Source organism: Hyla sarda, chromosome 13, assembly GCF_029499605.1.
Source record: "Hyla sarda isolate aHylSar1 chromosome 13, aHylSar1.hap1, whole genome shotgun sequence".
Classification (NCBI taxonomy): Eukaryota; Metazoa; Chordata; class Amphibia; order Anura; family Hylidae; genus Hyla; species Hyla sarda.
In genome coordinates, this window is record NC_079201.1 from 9,506,945 (window position 1) to 9,530,810 (window position 23,866).

Consider the following 23,866-nt stretch of genomic DNA (forward strand, 5'->3'; position numbering starts at 1 on the left):
GGCAACATTACAGAACCAAATTAGTGATGGATTTACATTCCAAATGAAGCCTATCCCATGCCTGCCATATTTGCTAAAACAGGTAAGCACAAGGAATACACAAGAACCACTACATTATCCTCTAATAGCCCAAAATAAAACAAAAACGAAAAAGTATTCATTTTAGGTTCAGTCTTGACAGTCTTAAATCTTTTTGTAGGTAAATAGTGAGATAAATTCTAGTTTCATACATGTTTTATTGTCACTAAACCAATGGATTACTACAAGCAAGAATTCTGCGGTGCACGGGCTAGAACAGCTGGCCCGGACCTTCACAGTTTACAAGCACAAAAAGCAGCAAAACACGTCGGGGGTCACCCCCGAGAACATACCTGGGTCCGAAACGAACACCTCCACTGCCATGTAAGGGACTTATAAGAGGGAACATACTGTTTGCCATATCTATTCATCAATTGGCTTAAAGGGACAGTGAGCCTAAAGTCTAAGTTGAATAGGCCAGTGTATCCCAACCAGGGCACCTCCAGCTGTTGCAAAACGACAACTCCCAGCATGCCCGGACAGCCTTCGGCTGTCCGGGCATGCTGGGAGTTGTCGTTTTGCAACAGCTGGAGGCACCCTGGTTGGGAAACACTGTTCTAGGCAGAGGTGGAATGTATGAAGTGTTGTAGTGTTCCTTTAAATGAGATGACTGACAAGAAATCTAAAATCAATGATAACTACTTTATTTCTCAGGACCATCATAAATTGAAAATATAAAGGGGTATTCTAACTAATATTTTTCATAAAGTGTTCCGGTCATGTTTCATTCTGTTATCTTACAGGGTTGTCTTAGTCCTGAGATCCGTTGCGATCCAGCCGGGTGAAGCGCATGGCAGGGTGCACCTCGCTCCTTGGTTGTCAATCAAATCCAACCATTTACCTGCATAAATCTATGGAGCAAGAAGGTCAGATTTGCGGGGGGGCGGCCGGCCGCGGGAAGCACACCACCGCACACTTTACCAACCTATAACTCACGGTCGCAGCGGTTTCAGGACCGAGACCCTATGGGATCTTAACTTTTGACATGTCTGAGCAACATTAAATACCTAGAGCAGTGTTTGCCAACCAGGGTGCCTCCAGCTGTTGAAAAACTAAAATTTCCAGCATGCTGGGAGTTGTAGTTTTTCAACAGCTGGGGGCACCCAGACATGTGTTTCCCAACCGAAGGCCGTCTGGTCATGCTGGGAGTTTTAGTTTTGCAACAGCTGGAGGCACCCTGGTTGGAAAACCCTGTTCTAGAGACATGTGTTTCCCAACCGAAGGCTGTCTAGTCATGCTGGGAGTTTTAGTTTTGCAACAGCTGGAGGCACCCTGGTTGGAAAACCCTGTTCTAGAGACATGTGTTTCCCAACCGAAGGCTGTCTGGGCATGTTGGGAGTTGTAGTTTTGCAACAGCTGGAGGCACCCTGGTTGTGAAACACTGTCCTAGAAACATGCGTTTCCCAACCAAAGGCTGTCCGGGCATTCTGGGAGTTGTAGTTTTGCAACAGCTGGAGGCGCCCTGGTTGGGAAACTGTCCTAGATACATGTGTTTCATAACCGAAGGCTGTCCAGACATGCTGTGAGTTATAGTTTTTCAACAGCTGGAGGCACCCTGGTTGTGAAACACTGTCCTAGAAACGTGTGTTTCCCAACCAAAGGCTGTCCGGACATGCTGTGAGTTGTAGTACATCAACAGCTGGAGGCACCCTGGTTGGGAAACCCTGTCCTAGAGACACATCAAAACTTTTGACTTGTCACTTTTAATGCCTCCGGCTTTTTAAATTTACTAATATGTATCCCCCCCCAATGCACAATGGTCCTATAGTACGTGAGCAGATCACTTCAGTGTCAGAGGAATCTAGGAGAAGAAGGGATTTACTGAAATTATTATTAGAAGACTTGATCATTATTTATTTATTTATTTTTTAATAAAAGGGGCTCAGTACTGCCCTGCCAACTATCCGATCAACTGGGGGGTGGGATCCCTAAAAACCTGCTGATGGATCATTTTCATATTAATGGTTGTCTGTGCTATGCATGGACGCCGGTGGCTCCTCCATGGGGAGAATGCATTGCAGGTAAAGTGCACGGTAAGAGACAGTGACAATATAAAGCAATTGTAAGACAAAGAGAAGCTACAAATAGTTTACAATGTTAGTCGAGAGCAGCAGCATGATGATGGGTGTGAGAGCCGGCAGGAGGTAAAGCTAGGCAGACACTGAAAATGGCAGGTAGATAAATGTAGTGTTTTACTGCAGCAGTACTGGCAAAGTATGCATGCTACACATGGCGGTAGGAATCGCCAGCAGGGGGCAGGATAAGTGAACCAACAGTGCGTCAATCGAAGGAGATTAACTGGGCTTCGCTTCCGCCTTGCACCTGCTGACCGTGTGCCGCCTGCTGCTGTGGAGGCTGCTGCTGACCAGCGCCGACTGGCATCTACAAAAATAAACGGAAAAATACAGAAAATTATCAAGTGCGCCCCTGGGAACTTACCTGCTTCACGCAAATAAACAGAAAGATGTAGTGATGATTTGCCTTCATTTACGTATCTATTTTCTAGTCCTATTAAATGGCTCTGCAGCACGAATACAATAAACACACAGCACTGCTGAACATACATATATACACAGCTCTGCTGAACATACATTACATATAGCTCTGATACACCTACATATATACACAGCTCTGCTGAACATACATATATACACAGCTCTGCTGAACATACATTACATATAGCTCTGATACACCTACATATATACACAGCTCTGCTGAACATACATTACTTATAGCTCTGATACACCTACATATATACACAGCTCTGCTGAACATACATTACATATAGCTCTGATACACCTACATATATACACAGCTCTGCTGAACATACATTACATATAGCTCTGATACACCTACATATATACACAGCTCTGCTGAACATACATTACATATAGCTCTGATACACCTACATATATACACAGCTCTGCTGAACATACATTACATATAGCTCTGATACACCTACATATATATACAGCTCTGCTGAACATACATTACATATAGCTCTGATACACCTACATATATACACAGCTCTGCTGAACATACATTACATATAGCTCTGATACACCTACATATATACACAGCTCTGCAGCACAAATACAACAAACACACAGTACTGCTGCACATACATTACATATAGCTCTGATACACCTACATATATACACAGCACTGCTGAACATACATTACATATAGCTCTGATACACCTACATATATACAGAGCTCTGCTGAACATACATTACATATAGCTCTGATACACCTACATATATACACAGCTCTGCTGAACATACATTACATATAGCTCTGATACACCTACATATATACAGAGCTCTGCTGAACATACATTACATATAGCTCTGATACACCTACATATATACACAGCACTGCTGAACATACATTACATGTAGCTCTGATACACCTACATATATACACAGCACTGCTGAACATACATTACATATAGCTCTGATACACCTACGTATATACACAGCTCTGCTGAACATACATTACATATAGCTCTGATACACCTACATATATACACAGCTCTGCTGAACATACATTACATATAGCTCTGATACACCTACATATATACACAGCTCTGTTGAACATACATTACATATAGCTCTGATACACCTACATATACACTGCTCTGCTGAACATACATTACATATAGCTCTGATACACCTACATATATACACAGCTCTGTTAAACATACATTACTTATAGCTCTGATAGACCTACATATATACACAGCTCTGCTGAACATACATTACATATAGCTCTGATACACCTACATATATACACAGCTCTGCTGTACATACATTACATATAGCTCTGATACACCTACATATATACACAGCTCTGCTGAACATACATTACATATAGCTCTGATACACCTACATATATACACAGCTCTGCTGAACATACATTACATATAGCTCTGATACACCTACATATATACACAGCTCTGCTGAACATACATATATACACAGCTCTGCTGAACATACATTACATATAGCTCTGATACACCTACATATATACACAGCTCTGCTGAACATACATTACATATAGCTCTGATACACCTACATATATACACAGCACTGCTGAACATACATTACATATAGCTCTGATACACCTACATATATACACAGCTCTGCTGAACATACATTACATATAGCTCTGATACACCTACATATATACACAGCTCTGCTGAACATACATTACATATAGCTCTGATACACCTACATATATACACAGCTCTGCTGAACATACATTACATATAGCTCTGATACACCTACATATATATACAGCTCTGCTGAACATACATTACATATAGCTCTGATACACCTACATATATGCACCACTCTGCAGCATGCATATCATACACACACACACAACACTTCTGCACATACATTATACATAGCTCTGCTGCACCTACCTACATACACAGCTCTGCAGCATGCATATCATACACACACAACACTTCTGCACATACATTATATATAGCTCTGCTGCACCTACCTACATACACAGCTCTGCAGCATGCATATCATACACACACTACACTGTTGCACATACATTATATATAGCTCTGCTGCACCTACCTACATACACAGCTCTGCAGCATGCATATCATACACACACTACACTGTTGCACATACATTATATATAGCTCTGCTGCACCTACCTACATACACAGCTCTGCAGCATGCATATCATACACACACTACACTGTTGCACATACATTATATATAGCTCTGCTGCACCTACCTACATACACAGCTCTGCAGCATGCATATCATACACACAGATCTGCAGCATGCCTATTATAAACACACAGCACTGCTACACACACACACACACACACACACACACACACACACACACATTACATATAGCTCTGCTGTAAATACCTACATACACAGTTCTGCTGCTCATCCACACACAGGCCCAGATTTATCAGCCTGGTTTCCCCATAGAAACCAATCATAGCTCGGCTTTTATTTCTCACATCGTAAGTGACCTATGACTGGTTAATAAGGGAAAACCAGACAGACTGATCAATCTGGGTCAAATTGTTAGTGATAAAGACAAGTCCCTACACACCTTAAATCTTATCCCCAATCCAAACGTCAGTTAGCGGGGTCCCGCCGCCTCGTGACGTCACGCTCTGCCCCCTAAATTCAAGCCTATGGGAGGGGGCGTGATGACCGCTCCTCCCATAGGCTTGCATAGAGGGGCCGGGGTGTGACATCACGAGGGGGGGGCAGAGCCGCGACATCACGATACTTCGGCCCCGTGATCGTGAGTCATCAGACACGGAGCGATCTTCGCTCCATGAGACTGATGATAGGGGGTGCTGTATGAGAGACAGCGGGGGTCCCCAGCGGCCGGACCCCTGCGATCAGACATCTTATCCCCTATCCTTTGGATAGGGGATAAGATGTCTAGGGCTGGAGTACCCCTTTAAAGGAAATAGAAAAACAAAGCTGCTTTCTTCCAAAAACAGCGCCACACCTGTCTTCGGGTTGTGTGTGGTATTACAACTCCATTCACTTCAATAGCACTGAACAGCAATACCGCACATAAACTGAGCACAAGGGTGGCGCTGTTTCTGAAAGAAAGGAGCTATGTTTCTCTAATCCTGGATTCTACAGCCCTGCTGGATCACTTGGTACTTACAGGTTGATACATAGGTTGTTGTCCAGGGATAAAAGTCTGCTGTGAGGGCATGTTACTCATTGCTGGGTCTTGTCCAGGGAGGCTAGTCATGAGATTCTATGAAAGAAAGAAAAAAACACAGATTTGTCTACAAAGGATAAATTCTACTGAACATGCCTTTTTTATATTCCTTCATTGAGTATTTAAATAAATCACTGACCTGCATATTGTAAGGCTGATAACCCATGGGAACAGACTGCGCACCCATGTACGTCATTCCACTGGCTGGAGGATTCTGGGACATGGAGGGGAGGCTTTGTGAGGCCACAGTCTGTAAAATGTAAGAAAACTAATTATGAATTCTTAATATAATCCACATTATAAAAAAGGTATGGGGTGAACACACACAGTGTTAATAATAAACATAAATAAATAAAATATATGAATAAATAAATGAAATAAAATAAAATTATAAAATAAAAATAATAAAAATAAATTAAATTAATAACTAAAATAAATTAAAATAAAATAAAAAAATAAATAAATAAAATAATTAGTAAATAAAATTATAAAAAAATATATATATATTAAAATAAATAAAAAATTAAAATAAATATATTAAAATAAAATAATACTAAAATAAAATAAAATTAGATAAAGGAAATTATAAAAAAAATAAAAAAATCATTAAATATTTTTTTTATTAATAAATAAAAATTAAAAAAATAAATAAATAAATAAATAAATAAAATTAAAAAAAAAAGCCCTGAAACAAAACCTGCTTCCAAGCACCAATGGATGTTGAATGTTTAGAAACAGTGTTGAAAATGCAGCACAAAATCAACTCCAAAAGACGAGTGGTTTCCTAAACCCATTTACTTCAATGGGGAATTGCAAAATCAAATCTGAAAAAAAAATCAGCACTGAAAAGAAGTGACGTGTCGACCCCGAGCGATCACACGAACGAGTCGGGAGAAGCCCCCCGCTTAGCGTGTTCTCTCCCGACTCTGTCACGTGACCTGGACGGGTCAGGTCTCATAGACAGAGCAGGGAGAGGACCGCACGGCTATGCTCCTCTTCTCTCCTTGCTTGTTCTGGTCTATGGTCGGGGTCTGAACACTCAGACCCCAACCAATAAAAAAAAAAAGGGGGGGGGGTGAGAAAGGCCATAGTAGTGGCTCATTACAGGAACTACTTACTTGGTAGGGCTGTGTAGGGGTGGGCTGGTAAGAGGTGTATGCTGGGTTGGTAGTTGGCACAGGTTGGCCCTGCTGAGCTGCTGGAGCCGATCCTGGTGGATACATGTAGGCATTGACCATGCCGGGATCTAAAGATAAACCATACAGACATTGTACATGGATACATGATTGTACCAGGGTGCCTCCAGCTGTGGTAAAACTACAACTCCCAGCATGCCCGGACAGCCGTTGGCTGTCCGGGCATGCTGGGAGTTGTAGTTTTGCCACAGCTGGAGGCACCTTGTTTGGGAAACACCTAACTATATGAATGCATAACCATCTCTGCATACTAAGTGTACTCACCGGTACCAGGCACGGGCATCCCAGCGTAGGGAGCGGACGTTGGCTGTCCAGCTTGATTCATGTACACTCCATGCATAGGGGACCCCTCCACTGACCCAGAAGGACTAAACGTACCGGAATAAGCATTAGGACCTGAGGGTGGGTACATGACACCACCAGATGACGGCAGGGACTGCAGCTGCAGGACAGGCAAGTGAGAGTTAAAACTTTATGGTAACTACGTCTCATACAGCCTTAAAAAAAAAAAACATTTATTTCAGAAAGAGCGACAAACCTGCGCATAGGGGAGCTGGAACGCCGGCATCTGGGCTCTCATCTGGATGGTCTGCTTCTGCTGCTCCAACCTCATCTGTCTCTCTTTTTCTTGTTCTTGCAGGCGCTGGATAGCCAGTTGCCGCTGCATCTCCAAATATTCCTACAAGAATACATGTATAATTTCTTAACCATCCCAAAACAGTAGTTAATAGCGTCACTTCTTAGTCTCCTAGCCTGGGCATAGCAGCTGCCTAAATAATCACATAATCACTGCATGCATAAAATATATATATATATATATATATAAAAACTGTTTGCCAATAAGACCCATATCAGTTCTGTGTTAAAAAATACAATAAAATCACAATAATCCACCATCATGTGACTGCACGGTGCCAGCTTATTGGAAATTCTTGGCTACAGAATTTATACCACACGTAAGTATACCAGTCCCCTCTGGACTACTCTAGGACTGTCACCCTCTGTGGTGACACCTGGATGAGAGACCCCTCCGGGCCTTAAAGGAGCTGGTCCGGCGTGTATAATCCATCTACAGGAAACCAGGGGTCTCCGATGCAGAGAAGAGTGGTCACAGAGTGCCCCAGGTGTGGTGGTAGAGTGCCACCATAGCCAACTCTACAGGACTGAAGGGAAGAAGTGTTCACATGTGCATTACACTGCTCCATTCACAAAGAATATATATTTATATTATATATATATATATATATATATATATTATATACACACACACATAATAAAATATATATAATATTATAAAATATACTTAATATAATAAATTATATATAAATTAAAAGTAAATAATAATACAATATAAAATAAAATTACATATGTTACATTTCCTGTTTATGCGGCTCAAGATTTCAAATAAATAATTATATATATATATATATATATATATATATATATATTATAATCAAATTATATATTTATCAAAAAAATTATAAATAATAATACAAACATATATAATTTTATTATATATATATTTTAATAATATATATAATAATAACTATATATATATATTAATATATAATAAAATTATATATAAAATAATAAAAGTATATTATAAAAAAATATATACATATACATACACACCATATTTATCGGCGTATAACACGCACTTTTTAGGCTAAAATTTTTAGCCTAAAGTCTATGTGCGTGTTATACGCCGATACACCCCCAGGAAAGGCAGGGGGAGAGAGGCCGTCGCTGCCTGCTTCTCTCCCCCTGACTATCGGTACCGACGCCCCATTGCCGGCGCCGATAGCCAGGGGGAGAGAAGCGGCGCCGACAGCCAGGGGTAGAGAAGGGGCAGCGGCACCCATTGCCGGCGCCGCTGCCCCGTTGCCTCCCCGCATCCCCGGTGGCATAATTACCTGGGTCGGGTCCGCGCTGCTGCAGGCCTCCGGCGTGCGTCCCCGGCGTCGTTGCTATGCGCTGCATAATTATGCCACCGGGGATGGGGGGAGGCAACGGGGCAGCGGCGCTGGCAATGGGTGCCGCTGCCCCTTCTCTCCCCCTGGCTGTCGGCGCCGCTTCTCTCCCCCTGGCTATCGGCACCGGCAATGGGGCGCCGGCACCGATAGTCAGGGGGAGAGAATGGCCGGCAGCAGGGCTCTAGACCCCAGGAAAGGCAGGGGGAGAGAAGCGGGCAGCGACGGCCTCTCTCCCCCTGCCTTTCCTGGGGGTGTATCGGGGTATACACGCGCACACACGCACCCTCATTTTACCATGGATATTTGGGTAAAAAACTTTTTTTAACCCAAATATCCTTGGTAAAATGAGGGTGCATGTTATAGGCCGGTGCGTGGTATACCCTGATAAATACGGTATATATATACACACACACACACACACACACACACACACGTGTGTGTGTTTGCTACAGTTCCTGTTTATGTGGCTCAAGTTTTCAAATAAATAAAATAAAATGTATAAATAGAGAGAGATATATATATATATATATATATATATATATATATATATATATATATATATATATATATATATATATATATATATATACATATACACACAGCAACAGGAGAATACAGCAGCACACTGCTAGCACTAAGATACAGATAAAACATGAACTGCTATACAGCTATAGTGCACAAAATAAAAAAATAAATAAAAGTGAGGTACTTAGCTCACAATTTGGCGGCCAAATATATATCAAAAATAATAATAATTCCCTGTTTAGGCAGCACAAGATTTCTCAACCAATGGGTGTCAAAATATTGACCCTCATTTACTATTGCAAAGCCGACATGTTTTGTCGGGTTGTGCACCAGAAATTCTGTCTGCGCCAGATTTTGTGCCAGAAATTGCGCCAGAATTGAAAAAAAAAAACAACTAACACTCCATTGACCTAAGAAAACCCGAAAACGGGGCGTGGTCTCTGAAAAGGGGCGCGTTCCCGACATTTTCACAAAAACCCAACATATTTACTAAGGTTTCCACAGAAAATGTGGTGGATTTCAGCTGAGGAAAACCCGACAGATCAGAGCAGGTGTAAAATAAAGCAAAGTGTAGGGAAAAGTGGAAAATGTAGGGAAACCTTAGTAAATACCGTGGAAAAGAAATTGTAGGGACTTAAAACCCACAAAGAAACCTACACAACACTCTTAGTAAATAAGGTCAACTGACAATTGCGCACGTACCTGCTTCTTTTGTCTCATAATCCCAAGCTTCTGTGCCAGTTGAATTTGCCGCTGTCGCTCGGCTTCCTCGGCGGCCTGTCGCAGTTTTTCCCTGTGCTCCTCCCTCAGAGCATTCAGCGCTCCGCGGGCATCCCTGATCTGCGCCAGCTTGTCCTGCAGACCTTCGTAGTACACTGCAGAGAACGGTTATACGTTATGAGCGCCTGGATTTTATTATGACACAGCGGGAGACCTAAAGCGGGAGCTGTCGGTGATACGTACGTCGCCTCTCGTCCAGCTGGTTGAGCAGCTCCAGAAGCTGCGGGTGCATGTTGTTAATGGACTGGAACAGCGACAGGACTGCGGAATCATTCGTGATGCTGCGGCCGCGCATGTGGTTGCTCTTCATGCGGTTTACGAAGGTGGTGACCGCGTTCTGGAGGGCCTTCAGGAACTGCTCGTGATTCTCCTCAGATTCCCCATTCTGGTATTGCTGCTGGAAGAAAGAAGTCGGGTCAGTCCGGAACTCGCTCACATACACTGGCGTCTGCCCTAATAATGTCAGTGCCTCATTGCTGGACTCACATCACTGTTTCCCATCCAGGGTGCCTCCAGCTGTAGCCAAACTACAACTCCCAGCATGCCTGGATGGCATTTGGTTACAAGCAGCTATGTTCTCCTCTAGCAGATTAACTCATCAGATTAAAGCATCTATGTAATAACCTAGCACAGGGGCCTCCAAACTGTAGACCTCCAGCGGTTTCAAAACTACAACTCCCAGCATGCCTGGATGGCATTTGGTTACAAGCAGCTATATCCTCCCCTAGCAGATTAACTCATCAGATTAAAGCATCTATGTAATAACCTAGCACTGGGGCCTCCAAACTGTAGACCTCCAGCTGTTGCAAAACTACAACTCCCAGCATGCTTGGACAGCCGAAGGCTGTCCAGGCATGCTGGGAGTTGTAGTTTTGCGACAGCTGGAGGCACCCTGGTATCTGCCCTTATAATGTCAGTGCCCAATTGCTGGATCAATACAATACAGCAGTTTCTTAACCAGGGTGCCTCCAGCTGCTTCAAAACTACTACTCCCAGCATGCCTGGATGGCATTTGGTTACAAGCAGCTATGTCCTCTCCTAGCAGATTAACTCATCATATTAAAGCATCTATGTAATAACCTAGCACAGTGGCCTCCAAACTGTAGACCTGCAGCTGTTGCAAAACTACTACTCCCAGCATGCCCGGACAGTGAACAGAACTCATCTACATACACTGGTGTCTGCCCGCCTGTTAGTGGTGTGAGCCCAGCAATGGGGCACTAACATTAGTAGGGCAAGCACCAGTTTATGTAAATAAGTTCCGTCAGCTGTCCGGGCATGCTGGGAGTTGTTGTTTTGCAACAGCTGGGCACACCCTGGTTGGGAAACAGTGATGTGAGCCCAGCAATAGGGCACTCTTTCCCAACCAGGGTGCCCCCAGCTGTTGCAAAACAACTCCCAGCATGCCCGGACAGCCAACAGAACTCCTTTACATACGCTGGTGTCTGACATCATAATGCCTTGTTGTTGGGCTTGTGCCTAGGATTAGGGAACAATACAAAAATACACTAGTATTTCCCAGCTGGGCATGCTGGGAGTTGTAGTTGCCAGTGTTTCCCAACAGCTGAAGGCACCCTGGTTGGGAAACACTGGCTTAGATTATATTCATTTATGTAAAATTTCTGAAATTAATTGGGAAACCCCCTTTACACCGACGCCAAGGTAATGCTTAAGGATGTCCGGGCATGCTGGGAGTTGTAGTTTTACAACAGCTGAAGGCACCCTGGTTGGGAAACACTGTATATAGATACAAATGAGAAACAGGGTTTATACCTCCATCACATTCACCATGCTGACGGGAGGCACCTCGGCCACCTGCACCACCGGATCACTCATCGGCACAGGGGCGGAAGGAGTCGGACTTTTCCGGACTTCTTCCTGTTTTTTCTCCCAATAATTTCGGTTCAGGTATCGGGCCAGCTGAACAGAAAAACGGGCAGAGAGGAGACGTTAAACCCAAACCTAAATATTACTGCATCTGGTTATTTTTCCAGCTTTTTTCTTACCTCTGGATCGATCTCTTCAGCAAAAGGTGCAGATGAATTCTGGGAACAAGAAAGGAAACCTATAAGGACTCCCATAGGGGCGCGGATTTTATTCTCTTTGTATTTTAGGATCTAGAACTCACCACAACAGAAGAGTACAGAGTACTGGCTGGTGGGGCTGAGGAGGTGACGGGGGTGGGCTCTGCTTTTGGATACACGCCGTAGGTGGTTTTCTGCCTCTGAAAATAAAAATAGACATTTTAAAGGGGTTAGCCAGGAAAAAAACTTTTTTATATAAATCAACTGGTTCCAAAAAGATAAACAGATTTGTAAATTACTTCTATTAAAAAATCTGAATCCTTTCAGTACTTATGAGCTTCTGAAGTTAAGGTTGTTCTTTTCTGTCTAAGTGCTCTCTGATGACACGTGTCTCGGGAAACGCCCAGTTTAGAAGCAAATCCCCATAGCAAACCTCTTCTAAACTGGGCGGTTCCCGAGACAGGTGTCAGAGAGGATTTAGACAGAAAAGAACAACCTAAACTTCAGAAGCTCATAAGTACTGAAAGGATTAAGATTTTTTAATAGAAGTAATTTACAAATCTGTTTAACTTTCTGCAGCCAGTTGATATATAAAAAAAAATAGTTTTTTCCTGGATAACCCCTTTAAAGAAAATTTAGGAACGGTAAATTGTATTAAAGGGGTACTCCAGTGGAAAACTTTTTTTTTAATCAACTGGTGCCAGAAAGTTAAACACATTTGTAAATGACTTCTATTAAAAAATCTTTATCCTTCCAGTACATATTAGCTGCTATACACTACAGAGAAAGTTCTTTTCTCTTTGGATTTCTTTTTTTTTCTGACCACAGTGCTCTCGGCTGACACCTCTGTCTGTATCAGGAACTGTCCAGAACAGGAGCCATTCCCCATAGCAGACATATGCTGCTCTGGACAGTTCCTGATACAGACAGAGGTGTCAGCAGAGAGCAATGTGGAAAAGACAAAGAAAAAAAAAAATCCAAAAACAAAAGCACTTTCTCTGTAATATACAGCTGCTAATAAGTACTGGAAGGATAAAGATTTTTTTTTAATAGAAGTAATTTACAAATCTGTTTAAGTTTCTGGCATAGGTTGTTTTCCACCGGAGTACCCCTTTAAGTAAAATGTATCCCCTATGCACAGGATAGGGATAAATGTCATATCGCAGATGGTCTCAGCACAGCGCTTCAGCTCTCCTCTTGGGCGAAGCGGGGATCGGCGGGTGTCCTGCATTCATCTCTATGGGAGAGCCAAAGCGTTGTACTCGTGTATCTCTGGCTCTTCCATAGTGATTAACAGAGGGGGCATGTTGACCACCGCTTTGCACAGTCGTCGACACAGCTCCGTGCATGGGCAGAGATTGTGTGTGTGAGGGGTGAGGGGTGAGGGGGGCATCAGCATCACCCCCACTCTCCAGGCCAGTGTTTCCCAAACAAGGTGCCTCCACCTGTTGCAAGACGATAACATGCAGCATTCCCAGACAGATGTAGGCTGTCTGGGCAAGCTAGGAGCTGTAGTTTTGCAACAGCTGGGGGCACCCTAGTTTGGAAACACTGCTGTAGGCTGATGATATTTTCATCATCACCATAAAATTTAAGTGGGCACAAAAAAAAAAATAAAAAAAAAATTAAGCTATGGCAAAAGTTTTCATTGTTCGGAGTCTCGGTGCCGAGACCCTAACCCAGTGTTTCCCAACCAGTGTGCCTCCAGCTGTTGCAGAACTACAACTCCCAGCAGGCCCGGACAGCCTTTGGCTGTCCGGGCCTGCTGGGAGTTGTAGTTCTGCAACAGCTGGAGGCACACTGGTTGGGAAACACTGCCCTAACCGACAAAGAGAATGAGCAGGGATAAGCATGCGGTTTTACTCCTTGGCTCACAGCTATCTTTGTCCCGCTGACCCATAGACTTAAAGGGGTACTCCGGTGGAAAACATTTTTTTTAAATTCAAAATTAAACAGATTTCTAAATTCTTCAGGCCAGTGTTTCCCAACCAAGGTGCCTCCACCTGTTGCAAATCTACAACTTGCAGTATTCCCAGACACCTGTGGGCTGTCCGGGCAAGCTAGGAGCTGTAGTTTAGCAACAGCTGGGGGCACCCCAGTTTGGAAACCCTGCTTTAGGCTGATGATATTTTCCATCATCACCATAAAACTTTGAGAAATTGGAAATATCGAGCTTGGGGAATTTAATGCTAGACAACGGGGGGTCTACACGCCTGCCTCACTTACCATCCTTTCCTTCTCTTCAGCCTCAGATTGTGACAAGGCGATCGCAAGCTGCAGCTCCTCTTCCTCTTGCAGAGCGGTTTCGTCTCTCTTAGGTGGCATCTGACAAGGCATACCCGATTTAGTGCAAAGACAAGCAGAGAGTACAAGTGCCATAGGTCTTCAGTGCTAGATATTTGTTTTTATGTAGGCGTCCTATGTACGTGCTATACTGCTTACCTACAATTCCCAAGACCGAGCCTAGTAAGGCCAAAAGGGTTTACTACACTCTTTCCCTTCAAAATGGAGGCCAAGGGGCCGGGTAATTCCATTGACGTTGTGGTTGTGTCGAAAAACAAAAAACAAAACCGTGCACATGTGACTTTCCAGCTTACCTGTGACTGCTGAGATAGGGGGCTGGTCAGGTACTCCGGGGGCAGTTCACCAGTGGTGGCGGGTTTGCCGCCACTGCCGCCGCCGCCGCCGCCACCTTCACCTTTCCTGTAAAGGGAAATAAGTTCATAAGAATTAGAAGGAGTGAAATAGTTAAAGTGTTTTTGTAATTTAAGTAGGCACGGAAAAAAAATAAAAAAAATTAGTTATGGCAAAAGTTTTGATTGTTCGGGGTCTCGGTGCCGAGAGCCTAACCCAGTCTTATCCCAACCAGTGTGCCTCCAGCTGTTGCAGAGCTACAACTCCCAGCCTTTGGATGCTGGGAGTTGTAGTTCTGCAACAGCTGGAGGCACACTGGTTGGGAAACACTGCCCTAATAGATCAAGAGAACGAGCAAGGATAAGCATGTGGTTTTACTCCTTGGCTCACAGCTATCTTTGTCCCGCTGACCCATAGACTTAAAGGGGTACTCCGGTGGAAAAGATTATTATTATTTTTTTTTTTTTTAAATCAACTGGTGCCAGAAATTTTAACAGATTTGTAAATGACTTCTATTAAAAATTCTTAATCCTTCCAGTACTTATCAGCTGCTGTATGATCCACAGAAAGTTCTTATTTTTTTGAATTTCTTTTCTGTCTGACCACAGTGCTCTCTGCTGACACCTCTGTCCATGTCAGGAACTGTCCAGAGTAGGAGCAAATCCCCATAGCAAATCTATCCTGCTCTGGACAGAGGTGTCAGCAGAGAGCACTGTGGTCAGGCAGAAAGGAAATTCGGAAAGAAAAGAACTTCCTGTGGATCATAACAGCAGCTGATAAGTACTGGACGGATTAGGATTTTTTAAATAGAAGTAATTTACAAATCGGTTTAACTTTCTGGCACCAGTTGATTTAAAAAAAAATAGAAATGTTTTCCAGGGGAGTACCCCTTTAAAATAAACAAAGATCAAAAATAAGGGAGCAGCCTGAAGGCAAGAGTTTAATGTATAAAACAAGATTAGATAAGGGGCATTGAGGAATCGATGAAGGGTGAAGTGCTCTACAGGTCAATGTACATGGAGGGGGGTGAAGAGACCGCACCCCACCCTGACCATATACAGCGGCACCGCCCCCCATCACAAACCTTCACAGCGCCGCTATTTTCCAGTGGAGTACCCCTTTAAAAGGAGTTTTGCAGTGAAATATAACTTATCCTCTATCTAAAGGATAGGGGATAAGTTATAGATCGCAAGGGGTCCAACCGCTAGGACCCCCGTGATCTCCTGAACAGGGCCCCGGCAGTCTGCTAGAAGGGTTCGTGCTGACCACGCACAGAGCGCCGGCCAACACGTCCCCCTCCAGGAATCCCATAGTGTCGGCCATGGCTTCCTGTGGGGATCGGAACGGCCGCTTCCGGCCCCGTTTAGGAGATCATGCAGGGTCCCAGCGCTCGGACTCCTGGGATCTATAACTCATCCCCTGTCCTTTGGATAAGGGATAAGTTAATTTTCACTGCACTACTCCTTTAAAGGGGTTCTCCGCTGCTTACACATCTTTGGATAGGATAAGATGCCTGATCGCGGGAGTCCCACCGCTGGGGACCCCCGGGATCTTGCACAAGGCACCCCGTTTGTAATCAGTCCCCGGAGCGTGTTCGCTCCGGGTCTGATTACCGACGACCATGAGGCCGGCGGCGTGTGATGTAACGCCTCCGCCCCCCCGTGTGACGTCACGCCTCCGCCCCCCGTGTGACGTCACGCCTCCACCCCCCCGTGTGACGTCAAGCTCCGCCCCTCAATGCAAGCCTACGGGAGGAGGCGTGACAGCTATCACGCCCCCTCCCGTAGGCTTGCATTGAGGGGCGGAGCTTGACGTCACACGGGGGGGGCGGAGCCGTGACATCACGGGGCGGGGCTTGACGTCACACGGGGGGCGGAGGCGTTACATCACACGCCGCCGGCCTCGTGGTCGTCGGTAATCAGACCTGGAGCGAACACGCTCCGGGGACTGATTACAAACGGGGTGCCGCGTGCATCATCCTGGGGGTCCCCAGCGGCGGGACTCCTGCGATCAGGCATCTTATCCCCTATCCTTTGGATAGGGGAAAAGATGTGTAAGCACCGGAGAACCCCTTTAAAAGACAAAGTGACCGCTTGCTCTCACGATAGGTGGAGGTCCCTGTGCAGAGACCCCATGTGCAGCAATTCTTACTTGTTTAGCTGTTCGAAGCAGGGCTCACACACGCGCACTTCTTTCTCTATGCCGAATTTAGGGATGGTAGAATATTTGGAGGAGCATTTTCCGCAGAAGATTTGTCCACAGGCTCGGCAGTGATGCTGGAAGGAGAGTATAAACGTGTAAACATGGAGGACACTAGACAATAATCTGCAGACATCTCTTTAAAGGAAAACACTAAAGGGGAACTCCGCCCCAGACATCTTACGGTAGTATGTTCTTGTAAGTTATTTAAAAAAAAAAATATTATATATATATATATATATATATATATATATATATAAAAAATTGTGTATTTCTCTATCTTTCTAGACCAGTGGTCTCCAACCTGCGGACCTCCAGATGTTGCAAAACTACAATTCCCAGCATGCCCGGACAGCCAACGGCTGTCCGGGCATGCTGGGAGTTGTAGTTTTGCAACATCTGGAGGTCCGCAGGTTGGAGACAACTGGTCTAGACAATTCTAAAGCTACTGGACATGTGCATAAAAAAAAAAAATTTAATTTAATTAATTCAATAAATAAATAAAATTAAAATAGCATTCAATTAAACAGATATAAACTAATGTTAAAAAAATAAAAAATCTGATAAGATCTTAATCCGGTTTTAAAATTGAGCGGAAAAACGATTTTAAATCTGAGAAAGAAAAAAAATCAAGTAAAAACGTAGTCCTAGTTCACAGGACGGAATTTCCTACTAGGACTACTGTAAAATGCCCCATAAACGACAATGCATTTCCAGGTAGATTCCGCAGATGGAATGGACGTGTTCATTATTTCTGCAGAGTCTGTAATTTGAATTTCCACAGCTAATTTTTCTGCTGTGGAAATTCTACTGTGTGCACGGTGCAGCAGAATCCTATATAAAAAAAACAATGGGAGGCTGCTGCAACGGAACTTTCGAGCAGAATCTTTCCGCCAGATACCGCTTGGAAATTCCGCTGTGTGAATGGGGCCGTAAACTGATCAAAACTGGTGCATGTGGGAAAATGTTACTTTTGTTTTTTCTTCTCAGGCCAGTTTGATGAGGAACTGTCGTTCCCCGAGCAAACCTTGGAGGGCGTCCCACATGAGCACAGCCTTCCTGACACTACTGTGCTTCCCTTCCTTCTTAGGGGCTTCCGTGTTCCTGTCCTACACCGTCTGGTCGTAAGTAGAAGCTATGGGCAATGAAGAGTTAAAGGGGTACTCAGCCCCTAGACATCTTATCCCCTATCTAAAGGATAAGGGGATAAGATGTCTGATCGCGGGGGTCCCAGCTGTTCCTTTAGAACAGTGACGTCAGCGGCGCATCGCAAGTCATCAGGTATGGAGCGAAGTTCGCTCCGTGCATCGGATGTCTGGGGTGCCGCAGCAGAGATCATGAGGGGTCCCAGCGGTGGGTCCCCTGTGATCAGAAATGTTATCCCCTATCCTTTGGATAGGGTATAAAATGTGTAGGGGTGGAGTACCCCTTTTAAAGAAGTACTCCGGTGAAATTTATTTATTTATTATTTTTTAAATCAACTGATCCCAGAAAGTTAAAAAGATTTGTAAATGACTTCTATTAAAAAAATCTTAATCCTTCCAGTACTTTTTAGGGGCTGTATACTACAGAAAAAGTGCTTTTCTTTTCTGTCAAGACCACAGTGCTCTCTGCTGACCTCTGCTGTGCATTTTAGGAACTGTCCAGAGAAGCATATGTTTGCTAAGGGTATTTTCTCCTGCTCTGGACAGTTCCTAAAATGGACAGCAGAGGTCAGCAGAGAGCACTGTGGTCGTGACAGAAAAGAAAAGCACTTTTTCTGTAGTATACAGCCCCTAAAAAGTACTGGAAGGATTAAGATTTTTTAATAGAAGTGATTTACAAATCTGTTTAACTTTTTGGCACCAGTTGATTTAAAGAAAAAAAAAAAAAGTTTTCCACTGGAGTACCCCTGTTTCCCGCAGCTAAAATTCAGCTTTAAATTCGGTGGATGATGTTCCTCCCCACTGAAGTCAATGGGCACATACCTAATCCGCTTGTGGCGTTCCAGCTGCAGGTAACCCACGGCGGATTAGTTAGGTGTGAACGTCCCCTTAGTGTTATACCCACACTGAGCTCTATCAATATAAACACAAGGAACAGAGATAGAAACCAATAGCGGAGGGCACGCTGCGGCGGAGGGCACGCTGCGGCGGAGGGCACGAGATATAGCGGAGGGCACGATATATAGCGGAGGGCACGATATATAGCGGAGGGCACGATATATAGCGGAGGGCACGAGATATAGCGGAGGGCACGAGATATAGCGGAGGGCACGAGATATAGCGGAGGGCACGATATATAGCGGAGGGCACGATATATAGCGGAGGGCACGATATATAGCGGAGGGCACGATATATAGCGGAGGGCACGATATATAGCGGAGGGCACGATATATAGCGGAGGGCACGATATATAGCGGAGGGCACGATATATAGCGGAGGGCACGATATATAGCGGAGGGCACGATATATAGCGGAGGGCACGATATATAGCGGAGGGCACGATATATAGCGGAGGGCACGATATATAGCGGAGGGCACGATATATAGCGGAGGGCACGATATATAGCGGAGGGCACGATATATAGCGGAGGGCACGATATATAGCGGAGGGCACGATATATAGCGGAGGGCACGATATATAGCGGAGGGCACGATATATAGCGGAGGGCACGATATATAGCGGAGGGCACGATATATAGCGGAGGGCACGATATATAGCGGAGGGCACGCTGCGGCGGAGGGCACGATATATAGCGGAGGGCACGATATATAGCGGAGGGCACGATATATAGCGGAGGGCACGATATATAGCGGAGGGCACGACATAGCAGAGTAACAATAAGAAAGCAGAATATAACCGGCGCCTTACCTTGCGTGTTACCACACCAAACTGAACGCGGCAGCGGTGGCACTCCTCAGCATCCACCCAGTCAGGAGCCTGGGAAAGAACACAAAAAGGTTTTACTCCTCAAGAGCCATTGGGGCAAAACTGGCATCACCACCTGATCCTGACCCCACTTACCCGCTCTGCTGCAAACATGGCATCGCTTTCCTTGAACTCGGGAAAATTGTGTCCTGAAACAGAAAAAAAAAAAAAGGACAAAAATTACTTAAAAAAATTCATTAAAAAAATTATGGAATTTTATTAAAGTAACAGATGTCACAGCAAGAACCACACAGACAGGAGTATGTATAGGCTGATAATTGGCTTTCTACAGAGGTATTTAAAGGGGTTATCCAGAATAAAACTTATATATATGTCTCAACTGGCTCCAGAAAATTAAACAGATTTGTAAATTACTTCTATAAAAAAAAAAACTTAATCCTTTCAGTACTTATGTGCTGCTGAAGTTGAGTTGTTCTTTTCTGTCTAAGTGCTCCCTGATGACACCTGTCTCGGGAACTGTCCAGAGTAGAAGCAAATCCCCATAGGAAACCTCTTCTACTCTGTGCAGTTCCCGAGACAAGCAGAGATGTCAGCAGAGAGCACTGTCGTCAGACAGAAAAGAACAACTCAACTTCAGCAGTTGATAATTATTGGAAGGATTAAGATTTTTTAATAGAAGTAATTTACAAATCAGTTTAACTTTCTGGAGCCAGTTGATATATAAAAAAAAAAGTTTTTTTCCAAGAAGAACCCTTTAGGGTGCGTTCACACGCTAATACTAGCAGCGGGTTTCCTGCTGCAAGTTACGCTACCATTGATTTGAAAGGGTCCGCAGACAGTCCACAAATCTGAAACTACTGCGGACTGTCTGTGGACCCATTTAAATCAATGGTAGCGTAACTCGCAGCGGGATTCCCACAGTGGGGAACCCGCTGCTAGTATTAGCGTGGGCACAGAGCTTAAAGAGGTGGGCACAGAGCTTAAAGGGGTATTCCAGGCCAAAACCTTTTTTATATTTATCAACTGGCTCCGGAAAGATAAAAAGATTTGTAAATGACTTCTATTAAAAAATCTTAATCCTTCCAATAGTTATTAGCTTCTGAAGTTTTCTGTCTAACTGCTCAATGATGATGTCACGTCCCGGGAGCTGTGCATGATGGGAGAATATCCCCATAGGAACTGCACAGCTCCCGGGACGTGAGTCATCAGAGAGCAGTTAGACAGAAAACAGCAACTCAACTTCAGAAGCTAGTAACTATTGGAAGGATTAAGATTTTTTAATAGAAGTAATTTACAAATCTGTTCAACTTTCCGGAGCCAGTTGATATATAAAAAAAAGTTTGGGTCTGGAATACCCCTTTAAGCTCTGTGCCCACCCCGTGTTTTGCTATGATGCTGCTGTGACTCCACCCAGACGCCGCTCCGACTGAACACTGCCAAACAAGACTCTTTCACAGACTGCAACCTGTTGGCATCTGCAGGTAGGATTATGCTGCCTAAATGGTGGTTTAAAGGGGTACTCCGGTGAAAATTTTTTTTTTATTTTAATCAACTGGTACCAGAAAGTTAAACAGATTTGTAAATTACTTCTATTAAAAAATCTTAATCCTTCCAGTACTTATCAGCTGCTGTATGCTCCAGAGGAAGTTATGTAGTTCTTTTCTGTCTGACCACAGTGCTCTCTGTTGACACCTCTGTGCATGTCTGGAACTGTCCAGAGCAGCATATGTTTGCTATGGGGATTTTCTCCTGCTCTGGACAGTTCCTGACACGGACTGAGGTGTCAGCAGAGAGCACTGTGATCAGACTGGAAAGATCTACACAACTACCTGTGGAGCATACAGCAGCTGATAAGTACTGGAAGGATTAAGATTATTATATAGAAGTAATTTACAAATCTGTGTAACTTTCTGCCACCAGTTGATTTAAAGAAAAAAAAAAAAAAAAAGTTTTTTCACCGGAGTACCCCTTTAACATAATAATACTAGCTTATAGCCTATGGTAAATTATTACCCTTATCATAGGAGAGTGTTTTCCAAAACCGCGTGCCTCCAGCTGTTGCAAAACTACAAATCCCAGCATGCCCAGACAGCCGTTGGCTGTCTGGGCATGCTGGGAGTTGTAGTTTTGCAACAGCTGGAGGCACGCTGGTTGGAAAACACTGGATTAGTAGGAAGGGTATAACTTCTTTACATTACCATAGAAAAAGTATTATTCGATTGCATCAAAAAAATTGCTTCTTTACTGTAGGATTCCAAAACATGGCTGTCCGGGCATGCTGAGAGTTGTAGCTTTGCAACAGCTGGAGGCACATAGTTTGGAAAACACTGCCATGGGATATAATATAGGATACACTGCCATAGGATATAATATAGGATACACTGCCATAGGATATAATATAGGATACACTGCCATCTGGTGGCTAAAGACGGAAAATATATTGTGGAAATACCAGAAAATCTGATTTAAATATATTTTTTTAAAAATTAATAAAAAATTAATTAATAAAATTATTAAATCTGGTAACAACCAGCAGTTCTAATGTTAATGTCCTTTATCACGTAATACACCCTAGAGGGAAAACAAAATAAAACAACATAACAAAAAAAAATAGCAGCAAAGTAAATGACCTAATAGTGAGTAGTATCCTTACCCTCCACCTTCATGATCTGGTAGGTGTCCTGCACAACCTTATACTTGGGTTCGTTCCGGAAAGCGTGGGCCCAGGCCTGGATCAGATACAGGATCTTGTTCCGTACGTTTGGTTCTACCTGTCGCTGAATAAAATATTTTATAAAATAAAAACAATAATAGAAAAGATGAAAAAAAAAAAAAAAGAGAAGAAGAAGAGGTTTTTGGTAAAAATGCTGGATTATAATATAAACCGTCAGGACTACAAGGAGGAGAAGATCAGTAACAGGAGATCGGAAGGAGTCAGGTGCCGGATGGTCACCGCTCACCTGATCCAGCAGGAAGTTGTGAAATCTGATCATGTGACTGACCGGCGGTGCTTTCCATAGATGACTACACAAGATAGTGTCACTCCCACAGGGCATTGACTAATCCCTTAACACGGTGTTTCCCCAACTAGGGTGCCTCCAGCTGTTGCAAAACTACAACTCCCAGCATGCCCGGACAGCCGTTGGCTGTCCGGGCATGCTGGGAGTTGTAGTTTTGCAACAGCTGGAGGCACCCTGGTTGGGAAACACCGCCTTAACCCCTTTTATACCCTAAGAATTGGCATCGTAGCACTATTTCTGTTGTCGTTTCATTACCGATTACTACAATATGGGTCCTGGAATCTAGGACATGGGGTGATATGGGGCACACGCATTTTTTTTGGAATGGCTTTGCTCTCCTTGTATTGGTCAGTGACAAAGAGAGAAGACTCCCCCCCCCCCCCCCCCCCCCCCAGTGTAGGTTTGAAGATCTTAGGATATGCCTTTCCCCATACACATTGCCACTTGTGCCCCCCTCCCCCCCCCTGCGATCTCCTTAACAGGGCCCCGGTTCCGACCCCTACATTTTTCTCAAAAGGGGGGGGGGGGGGGGTTGGGCGGTCGTCACGCCCACTTCCAGCAGACAAAAAGAACCTTATAGAAGTTAGATACAAACTAGAGACAAAATAAGATTTGACAGAAATTGTCCCCCCCAAAAAAAAAAAAATTTAAAAAAATACAATTAAAAAAATATAGATATAAAAAAATTAAATAAATAAATCAATGAATGAATGAATGACTAAATAAATAAATAAATAAATAATTATATAAAATGAATACACGGAGGGGTGTGAGGGGGAAGTTAGCTACAAACTATAGACAAAAGATTTGACAGAATAAAAAAAAAAATAATT

At 43.7% G+C, this 23,866-nt stretch overlaps 1 protein-coding gene across 3 annotated transcripts in view; it reads right to left on the reverse strand.

Annotated features, from left to right (window-relative positions):
• Positions 1-216: 216 nt before the first annotated feature.
• The window catches only part of HGS (hepatocyte growth factor-regulated tyrosine kinase substrate), a 30,878-nt gene continuing 7,228 nt past the window's right edge, over positions 217-23,866 (reverse strand). Inside the window, exons 5-21 of one of the 3 annotated variants that reach the window (XM_056549929.1) lie at positions 22,667-22,784; positions 20,149-20,201; positions 19,996-20,064; positions 17,095-17,219; positions 14,907-15,012; positions 14,536-14,634; positions 12,414-12,509; positions 12,292-12,330; positions 12,059-12,205; positions 10,469-10,682; positions 10,208-10,380; positions 7,546-7,686; positions 7,272-7,449; positions 6,930-7,057; positions 5,951-6,061; positions 5,752-5,847; positions 217-2,460 (exon numbers count right to left, since the gene is read on the reverse strand). In XM_056549929.1, coding sequence (XP_056405904.1) covers positions 2,359-2,460; positions 5,752-5,847; positions 5,951-6,061; positions 6,930-7,057; positions 7,272-7,449; positions 7,546-7,686; positions 10,208-10,380; positions 10,469-10,682; positions 12,059-12,205; positions 12,292-12,330; positions 12,414-12,509; positions 14,536-14,634; positions 14,907-15,012; positions 17,095-17,219; positions 19,996-20,064; positions 20,149-20,201; positions 22,667-22,784 — 1,995 coding nt within the window. In that variant the 3' untranslated portion in view covers positions 217-2,358. Of the gene's footprint in view, positions 2,461-5,751; positions 5,848-5,950; positions 6,062-6,929; positions 7,058-7,271; positions 7,450-7,545; positions 7,687-10,207; positions 10,381-10,468; positions 10,683-12,058; positions 12,206-12,291; positions 12,331-12,413; positions 12,510-14,535; positions 14,635-14,906; positions 15,013-17,094; positions 17,220-19,995; positions 20,065-20,148; positions 20,202-22,666; positions 22,791-23,866 lie in introns of all 3 variants that reach the window. The other 2 variants (XM_056549928.1, XM_056549927.1) reach the window with 2 other exon arrangements.